The following is a 10,247-nucleotide window of genomic DNA, read 5'->3' on the forward strand; positions in this document are numbered from 1 at the left end:
TCGTGTCGTGGGAAGTGCAGTGCAATACTGTATGAGTCGCCTCTCCGTCTCCTTCATTGAGTTCCTTGAGGAGACATGAACTGAGACCAACCGGGACATGAAGGATGAAAGCTGGCCTGTGCATGTTTACAAGGTGACACTTTTATGGTCATCATTTCACAAAAGAAGAATGCACACAAATACATTGAGGATGTTTATTTAGCAGCATGCATATCAAAAGCACACTACCTCATATTGTTATATTCTTATAAGAGAATTGCAATGTATTACAAACATATAATAGCATTAATGGCAATATCATACATCTTTTAATATTGTAAATAAAATGTTCTTCCATAACAAAGGCAATCTAAAAACCTATGCAGAGACGATAATAATCAAATGACGGTAAAGCAGTGCAGTAAGTCCCCCCAATCACGAGTCTAGCCCTCCCCCCCACAGCCCCACCAGGTCACGGCTGAACACTGGGCTTCTGCTCCGCCCCCGCTGCCTCCTTCTCGGTGATCTGCGGGGCGAACGGCCCCACCAGCCAGTTCAGGGGGGTGTTGTGGATGAGGTAGTCCATGACACCGTCCACAGACTGCTGCACCTGAAAGCAAACCCCGTTTCAACCGCCCTCATTATCGTCGTCGTGTGCCTTTAAGTATTTGATAACAAGGAGAAGGCGCCTAGGATCGATAACAAGGATCGATTGACACACTTTATCTGATTGCTATTATGGAGAAACGCCAGGTGCATCCATCCGAGTAAACCGAGGCCACTTGCGTAGCAGCCGAAGTGCTTGCTCTAGTGGTCCGTGGATGTCGTGGTGGGTGTCACATTTATGGGAGCTTTGTGAAGAATGCCTGACTGCTCACGGACACCATGAACCGAATACATATGCAGGAAAAGTCCTTTAGGATAGATACATCAATGGTAAATAGCAATATGAGCACTCTGTGTGTTATGTGCTTCTAATAGGTTGTTGTGTGGGTCGTTATGTGTTTTGAAGGCACTTAATGTACACTTATGTTGTTTTATTGCACTGTTCTGCACTATGACTGCAGACCCTTTGGATGTGCACAACAAGTTCCCCCTTGGGGCTGATAAAGCTCTATTCTATTCTACAAGCTTAATGTATCAACCCGACTGGTGATCCATCTTATGACTTCCAAATCCTGTCCCACACTGCGTTGCCCCCCCCGCCTGAGAGGCTTGTATTTATTCCAACACACCCCTGTACAACCCCCTGATTGCGCTGATAAATCAAACAGAGTTTGTGTTTTTCTTCTTCTTAAGGTTTTATATTTGTATTTTTATGCTGTTTTATGATAGAGTGAGACAGACAGGAAGGAGGGGGAGACAGAGGGAAACACGAAGCAAAGGACCACGGACAGGAATCGAACCCGGGTCCCTGCGATCAGGACGGGGCCTTAATGGATCCGCGCTCTACCCGGTGAGCCACTGGGCCGCCCCGGACTTCCTGTTTTCCGCAACGTGTGTAATAGGGCTTTGACTTTTGCCCAAAAATCATATTCGAAGTTTCTTTGTTTATTAATATTAATATTCTAATATATTCAAATATTTATTAATAATATTTTGACCATTTAATGCCTTTATTAAGACCTGGATTGGGCTTCGCAAGGTTATTTTACCGGAGTTGCTATGGTTACCGGTCTTGCGTGTACCAACGGTTCATTAGGGTTTCTGATAAATCGCTGTCTAATCAATACTTTCACTGCCTCTTCCGTGGTCGTTACAATATTATGAATAGACTGCGTCGGGTTCTCCGACGTCTCCCGCTCTTGGCCTGCCCATAACAGGTTCCAATATTAAGGGCTGCCTAATATTCGTTCGAATTTTGATTTATTTTTTGATATTCGAATTATATTCGAATAACGAAGTTCGGAGCCAAAGCCCTAAGCCCTCAGCGGTGTGTCGGTGTCTACCTTTGTCAGGTTGCTGCGGCACTGCTCCAGCAGGAGGGGCGTCACCGTGCTGCTGCTGCCCAGCGAGGAGCGCAGGTCTGCGGCCGACTGCCGCGCGCCGTCCAGCTGGGCCTGGATGTTGGCGGGGAGGCCCTGGGCGCTGGACACCACCCCGGAGCACGCCGCCTGCAGCTGGTCGGTGAGGCCGCGCACCATGGCCAACGCCCGGCCCTCCAGCTGCCGGGGCGTGAACGGGGAGCAGACGCAGTGAGTTTGTGTTTTGTGTGTGTGTGTGTGTGTGTGTGTGTGTGTGTGTGTGTGTGTGTGTGTGTGTGTGTGTGTGTGTGTGTGTGTGTGTGTGTGTGTGTGTGTGTGTGTGTGTGTGTGTGTGTGTGTTGTGTGTGTGTGTGTTGTGTGTCTCTGCGTGTGTGTGTGTTGTGTGTGTGTGTGTGTGTGTGTGTGTGTGTGTGTGTGTGTGTGTGTGTGTGTGTGTGTGTGTGTGTGTGTGTCTGTGTCTGTGTGTGTGTGTCATCCCAATACATTTGTTTGATATTTCCCTTTTCCCTCCTGACGTAGAGAAATGCTCAGATCAGGAATGAAAGGCGCTGGTAAAATGATATTAAAAAACACCTTTCAGTCAGTCACATCGACTGTTGGCTGCTTATTGCAATGGTACGCATCATTTCTTAACATACAGTATATAGTGTATGCATACTCTCTCCGGGCCTAGGACGCCAACCTCTCTGCCTTCTCCTCCAGCCTCCACCTGGGCCCCCACCTCCGCCTCCTCCACCTGGGCTCCCCCCGGCCCCCCCGGCTGCCCGTCCTTCCACTCCTTCAGCCGCTGCAGCAGCTGCTCGGGGGCCCCGGCCGCCTGCAGCCCGGCCGCCCCCAGGGTGCTGCGGGCCCCCTCCAGCAGGTCCAGGGTGCTGGTGATCTGCGTGGCCGTGGCGTAGGTGGCGTCGCGGGCCCGGCGCGCACGGCTCAGCGAGTGCTCCATGGCGCGCTCCCGCACCGCCGTGGACAGGGCGCCCAGACGGACGAAGTAGCTTGCGGCGGCGGGCGGAGCCACGCCCGCGGAGACCGCGCCCGGCGCTGGCTCGGCCAGGGCGGCTGAGGAGGGGGGACGGGGGAGACGGGGTACGCACACACACACACACACACACAGACACACATACACACAGACACGCACACAGACATAGAGACACACACACACACACACACACACACACAGACACACACACAGACACAGACACATACACGCACACACACACACGCACACACACACGCACACACACACAGACACATACACGCACACACACACACACGCACACACACGCACACACACACACACACACAGACAGACACATACACACAGACACATACACACACACACACACACACACACACATACACACACACACAGACACGCACACAGACATAGAGACACACACACACACACACACAACAACACACATGTGTACACACACACACACACACACACACACACACATACACACACAAACACACACACACACACACTTAAATTAGAGTCGAGGACTGCATTGATCCACTGCAGGTATTTACTGCCATCCCCAAGGGGAGGATAATGGAAATTGGAAATTCAGTTCGGTTTTGTTTTATAGAGGTAACTACAATATATTTTCCTACAACGTTTGCCAATTTCTGGTCCCTAAACATGGAGAAAACTAATTACACATACTTCTGATGATAACTTACTACATGAACTGCGTTTCTGCGGTGTCTAAACACAGCGTTATAAATATTCACATGTCGGTTTTGTGAGCAAAAAGAAAGACAGTGGGTCAAAGTGATAACGTGGCGTGACTGAAACAGGTGTCCAAGCTGCTAGTGCTGGAAGCCGAAGTGTGTTCTCTGGCCAAAGGAACAGCACGGGTGTTTACTATGAGGTACTGCATTCAGCAGCTATGAATAGCCTTCTCCATTCACTTGTTCATCAATGTCATGGGCTCTGAACACAAGAGCCAGACAGTGTGAGGCTGAGGGGAATTACGTTATTTTCAAAACGATTCAGAATGATCTAATCTATGTGTAAAAGTATAAATCTTTCTATTCATATTTAAGTTGATCTTATGCAATTAAATGTGCTACTTTCTTCTTAGGTGGCAAATACATGCTTCTAAATAATTGTACTTGATTAAAGAATCTGCTTTATAATAAATAATATTTTGAAAGACCTTAATGAGAAGTTGAAACATCAAACTTCCTTCCATGATTCATCCTTCTATGATTATCGGACTCCTTAAAACCAATTAATTGTTTGTTTGGTGACGACTAAGCGACGAAAGCCTTTGATGAGCCGGCCTGGTTCCACTGCTGTTGAACCCTAGAGGCCCGTAAGGACCACCTCACTCTCACCTCTCCATACACATCCCAGTACTCCCAGTCCTACCCCGCCCTACTGACCCAGCTCCCACTGGGTGAGGGGGAGGTTCTACTGACCCAGCTCCCACTGGGTGAGGGGGGGGGGGGGGGGGGGGGGAGGAGGGGGAGGAGGGGGAGGAGAGGGAGGAGGAGGAGGAGGTTCTACTGACCCAGCTCCCACTGGGTGAGGGGGAGGAGGGGGAGGAGGTTCTACTGACCCAGCTCCCTCTCACTAAGGGGAGGAGGGGGAGGTGGGGGAGGTTCTACTGACGCAGCTCCCTCTGGGTGAGGGGGGGAGGAGAGGGAGGAGGGGGAGGTGGGGGAGGTGGGGGAAGTGGGGGAGGTTCTACTGACCCAGCTCCCTCTGGGTGAGGGGGGGGGGGGGGGGGGAGGGGGAGGAGGGGGAGGTTCTACTGACCGAGCTCCCACTGGGTGAGGGGGGGGGGATGGAGGGGGAGGAGAGGGAGGAGGAGGAGGAGAGGGAGGGGGGGAGGAGGGGGAGGAGAGGGAGGAGGGGGAGGAGAGTGAGGAGGGGGAGGTTCTACTGACCCAGCTCCCTCTGGGGGAGGGGGGGGGGGGAGGGGGAGGTTCTACTGACCCAGCTCCCTCTGGGGGAGGGGGGGGGGGAGGAGGGGGAGGAGAGGGAGGAGGAGGAGGAGGGGGAGGAGGGGGAGGAGGGGGAGGTTCTACTGACCCAGCTCCCTCTCACTAAGGGGGAGGAGGGGGAGGTTCTACTGACCCAGCTCCCACTGGGTGAGGGTGAGGAGAGGGAGGAGGGGGAGGAGGGGGAGGTTCTACTCACCCAGCTCCCTCTCACTAAGGGGGAGGAGGGGGAGGTGGGGGAGGAGGGGGAGGTTCTACTGACCCAGCTCCCTCTCGCTGAGCGGGAGGAGGGGGAGGTGGGGGAGGAGGGGGAGGTTCCACTCACCCAGCTCCCTCTCACTGAGCGGGAGGAGGGGGAGGAGGGGGAGGTGGGGGAGGAGGGGGAGGAGGGGGAGGTTCCACTCACCCAGCTCCCTCTCGCTGAGCGGGAGGTTCTGCTCCACCCAGGTCTCCGAGCGGCTGAGGGCCAGGCCCACCCCGCTGCTGGCCATCTGGCCCAGGCGGCTGCCCATGACCGTGCTGACCCCCCCGCTGACGGCCGCCTTGGTGAGCTCCACGCCGCCCATCACCGCTCCCATCACGGCCCCCGTCACCGCGTCCCTGGCCCCCGTCACCGCGTCCCTGGCCCCCGTCACCGACTGGTACACCCGGCCCACCGTGTCCGACACCAGCTGGGCACCACACACAACAAGACCGGGATTAGAGCACGCTTTGAGGAGCTGGTTAGTACATTAGTTGTGTTAATGTACACACAATATAGGGCGGTGAAGTGTTAGTGTACATTTATGGGTAAATTAATGACCAATGGTTTTGGGTGTTTATCGTCTGGTTTATTGTTATTGGTGTGTTATGGTCGGGTTTATTGGTGATCTCATCTCGAAGGGTTGGACCCATGAAAACGAGACAGATTAGAAGTCGTGAAGGTTCACACACTAGGACTAACAAGGCTTCCATACCAAAGGGGTTTCACTTCGAGGATTTAAAACTGTTTATAATGGACTACTAGGATATGGAAGAAAGCACTACAATTGTAATCACATAAAATATGAGATCATATGTTTTTGTTTAAAGAATAAAAACAAGAATGGAAGTGTTAAGTAAATGCACTGGATGATTTTACGGTAAAACTGATCCAATCCAATCGACTAAAATCCTAGGAATTGATGAAACCACGACGATAAAAAAAAGAAACTGAATAGTTGTGAAGACCTGCCGCCTGCCTCGCGACGCGTTTCTTTAAATGAAGAGCTTGAGAAACGACGCCGGCTCTGGCGGCGGTTTGACGTCTTTACGTGCGTCTTTATGAGGGACCGTAAATCGGCGCCGGGGCTGACCTTGTCCGCCGGCTGCTGGAGGATGGGCAGCGTCGCCTCCATCTTGTCCAGACCCAGCAGGGCGTAGTCACTCACCGCCGTGACTGGAGAACACACACGCACAGGCAGCGCACGCGCACGTTAGAGGTCTGACTGGAGAACACACACGCACAGGCAGCGCACGCGCACGTTACAGGTCTGACTGGAGAACACACACGTACGCAGCACACGCGCACGTTACATGTTCGACTAGGGTGAGACTACATTTGATTTGAGGAAACACAAAAGTCGTCCATTTCTTTACTGCTGGAACAAAAAAAGAAAGAAAGTAGAATCATTTCCTTATTTTTGAGCCTTTATCATAGACCCCTTATAGATTGTTATAATCACAATCCTTCGCCTAGGATCACTACGATAGGAATACACTGTTGAATAAGCTTCATAACATTGTTGGCATTACTATGCTGATATGTGTGTCCCGTGTGAAGACGTACTCTGTGGCTCCAGCATGTCCAGCAGCGGCTTGGAGCCCGTGGAGGCGGCGGCCCCCAGGGTCCGCACCCCCGTCTCCGCCACGTCCATCACCCCCTTCAGCAGGGGCACGCTGTCCCTGGTGGAGGTGTAGGCGCTGGCCACCGCGCCGCACGCGGAGCTGACCAGCGGCAGGTTGCTCACTCTGGACACCAGGCCCTGCACACACACGCACGCACACACACACACACACACGCACGCACGCGCACACGCACACACACACGCACACGCACACACGCGCACGCACGCAATCACGCACGCACGCAATCACGCACGCACGCACGCACGCACGCACGCACGCACGCACGCACGCACGCACGCACGCACACACACACGCGCACACGCACGCACGCACGCACGCACGCACGCACGCAATCACGCACGCAATCATGCACGCACGCACGCACGCACGCACGCACGCACGCACACACACACACACACACACACACACACACACACACACACACCACACACACACACACACTATCACTGAGACATGGGTCTGTCTGTGTACAGGTTGGGCTTACAGTGTGGGGATATGAAACGAGAACCCTAGGACACGGTACGGGGCTGTTGAGATGAACCGCGTTGAAGGCACTCTGCTGCCAGCCTACCTGCTCTCCATTAGCTGGCTGCGCAGCTTCAGTTACGACCTCATTCCCGCTGTCTGCCATCGTGGCTGCTGCTGTGCTGGCTTTCAATCACTAATAGAAGAAAACACACACACACGCACACACACACACACACACACACACGCACACACGCACACACACACACACACACACACACACACACACACACACACACACACACACACACACACACACACACCACATTTTGCATGGATATTAAGATCCAAGAAGAAATGTTGCCCTATATACAAGACTGCAATACTCCATGTAGTGTCTGGTTGAGTTCGGATTCGGATACGTACTGCAGTTCAGGTACGTTACGTCTCTACCATCTACTTTACACACCTTAGTATACAATGTATTTCAAAAGGAAAGCATGTAAAATACATTAATGGTATCACTGCTCGGTGGTGAGAGCATCGAACGGAAATATAGAAATGCTGTTTCTGATGTTCTTTCCAATGGGGGGAAAAAGTGCTTTCACACGTCGTCAATATAGTTAGATATGATTTAGTACATTTATTTAGCAATTTGTTATCCCATTTACCTTCCCACACTCTGCATCACGATAAGGGGTGTGGGAAATGGTGGGAGTTGTGCAGCAGGACAGATGGCGGCAGAGCTGCAGTCTGAGTTATGTCTTCTGAAGCCTGGCACACACCTTAAAGCCCAGACACCACACTCGAGATAGACCAAACTCCTAAAGAATCCCCAAAGTCAAAGTGGGCAGACTAACTATTAATAATCCAGATGTCCATAGCTAAAGATGAATGAAGACATCAGCTCATCTGGGTTATCTGAGGTGATGTATTTCCTCTCACAGCGCCATCTATTGATCATTGTCGGTAGCAGTGCAAGCCCAGGCAGGACACATTCAGAGAAGAATTGTAAACCAACCACGCCAAAGCTGATTCACTTCCACTGAGTCCTACACAAACGGGGTCTTTGTTGGGAAACACATTCACTGCCTCTGTGTCATCATTGCCCATTGCTTCATTTCAATTGACCTATGAAACACATGACTTATAAACCGTGACGCTACACTATTGGTATTGAAGTTCAAATCTAGTTGTAATCATACTTTTGGGTGGTTCATTTATTCAGGGTTTAAACGTCCTACATAATAGATAACTGAGCTTAGATCATAAATAAGTGTTTTGATCAATAGGCTATGCTGTTTTGGCCGAACTAGTAGTTAAGCAGCTGAATTGATTAGATAATTATAATGTTTTTTTATAAGCAACACAAATATTATATTTCACTTGGGTTATTTACAGCTCAAGAACAAAGTCTAAGAGGATGTTAAGGGAGATAGCGGTTACAGAGATAACGTTACACTTATGATTAATTAAATTAGAGATAATAGTCACAGAATCACATGATAACTTTACCCTTAAGTGATCTTGTACTTTCAATCATCAAAACTTAAACTGTGTAAGGCGGATTTAAATCTACGTAGGAAAGTGTCAAGCGCAGCATCATCCAGCTGGTCTATTTCCAGTGTCAATGAACCCTTTGGGACACATAGGGCCGAGTCTCATCAGCTGAGGCATTATTACAGTGTTATCGATAGATATCATTATAGTCACTCCAGGAAAGAAATAACAAGTATAAGAGAGAGCGAAAGAAAATAAATCAATGTAAAGAGGCTATATTTATTCACAACCGTGATCCAACGGGTTAATAATGTTTTAACCTATTGTAGCTCTAAAGTGGGCCACATTTCAAACATTCTACAAATCCAAAGCTCACTCCCATGTCGGATTAGTGAACTTTACCCCAGATACAAAATTCACTCGCTAAATTTAAAAAACGATTAAACTTCATAACTTATCATTGTCGCCAACTGTCACTGGCACTTCGTCGCATTACTAAAACATATGATTCACACAATCTAACGCGTTTGAAGCATGTGGACCGTATATAAACCAGCTGCGATTGTCTGGTGAGTCAAAATCAGAGAAATGTAAGATCAGGTTTAAAAACTTTTCTCAGACCTGTTGGAATAACTTCAGGGACACTTCGTTCGCTCGATGTCGTCTCCTGACCTGCGTTCGATACTCAATTGAGAGTTCAGTCTCCACCCAGGGCGCCTATCAAAATCAAAATTGTGCAACATTGTGTCAACGGAAAGGCGGAATAGGACTTAGTGAAATAACCAATCATGTCACAGAAGACAGAAACGAAACTAATAGTAGTAGCAGCTATTACTGGAACACTGCTTGTGCAACATCTCGGGACTCCAGAAGAGATCATTCAGTAGAAACAGACGGAGAAGACCTTGTGTTGCGATGGCATTGGACCAAACGACATACTAAACCACCACATGAACAATATCTGTAACACTGGAGAACTGTGTTAGAAATGATCAGGAAGACATTTTTACTGCAATTGATGGATTGTACCTTGAGGGGGCAGTCGTTCTCCACAGTCATTATTTCTGCTGTTTCGTCCATGCAGTGTTGCTACGGTGACGTTCATAAGGGCCATATTCTACCTATAGAAAATATACTAAACTCAGAGCGTATTGACTTTAGCCTGAAGAAAAACTATTTCTAGGTCAAGGTGCAACTCACAAGATACAAGCTTCATGCAAGTATATGTAAGACTGGGCTAATCTTAGAATGTAGCCTACCATATACCCATCTCTGACAATAAGATGCTATTACTGGAGTTGAAGAGGCTATTTCCCACAACCCCTTCATTTCATTAGTAAGAGATTTTCATTATAGAAGCCTTCTCAGTTTCATTATGGGGCCTCTTTGTTTTAGCCACTAGGCGCCAGTGAACATGAAGCAATCATTTCTTATTTCAGCATTTGAATTATAAAGGACATCACTGTGGATTCTGCCTTT

The 10,247-nt window shown here is 49.8% G+C and overlaps 1 protein-coding gene across 2 annotated transcripts; it reads right to left on the minus strand.

Moving 5' to 3' along the window:
* Positions 1-180: 180 nt before the first annotated feature.
* On the minus strand, positions 181-9,491 carry plin3 (perilipin 3). Of its 2 annotated transcripts, none has more exons than XM_060068116.1 (8): positions 9,390-9,491; positions 7,375-7,464; positions 6,724-6,919; positions 6,251-6,333; positions 5,323-5,587; positions 2,647-3,020; positions 1,929-2,144; positions 181-589 (listed from the first exon to the last, which is right to left on the minus strand). In XM_060068116.1, the coding sequence occupies exons 2-8, from the start codon at positions 7,432-7,434 to the stop codon at positions 452-454; spliced, it is 1,332 nt and encodes a 443-aa protein (XP_059924099.1). In that variant the 5' UTR covers positions 7,435-7,464; positions 9,390-9,491; the 3' UTR covers positions 181-451. The 2 variants fall into 2 exon arrangements, with proteins under 2 accessions (XP_059924099.1, XP_059924098.1); XM_060068115.1 differs by having other exon boundaries at positions 2,623-3,020.
* Positions 9,492-10,247: the final 756 nt, after the last annotated feature.

Source organism: Gadus macrocephalus, chromosome 12 (genome assembly GCF_031168955.1).
Source record: "Gadus macrocephalus chromosome 12, ASM3116895v1".
Taxonomy (NCBI): Eukaryota; Metazoa; Chordata; class Actinopteri; order Gadiformes; family Gadidae; genus Gadus; species Gadus macrocephalus.

Bases quoted from the DNA above. Each gene is read 5' to 3' on its own strand.
- plin3 (XM_060068115.1), bottom strand. From the start codon at position 7,434: ATGGCAGACAGCGGGAATGAGGTCGTAACTGAAGCTGCGCAGCCAGCT. The intron at 6,920-7,374 runs GTAGGCTGGCAG...GTGTGTGTGCAG, and splicing joins AGCCAGCTAATGGAGAGCAG to GGCCTGGTGTCCAGAGTGAG. The intron at 590-1,928 runs GTAGACACCGAC...GTTTGCTTTCAG, and splicing joins GCCGCAGCAACCTGACAAAG to GTGCAGCAGTCTGTGGACGG.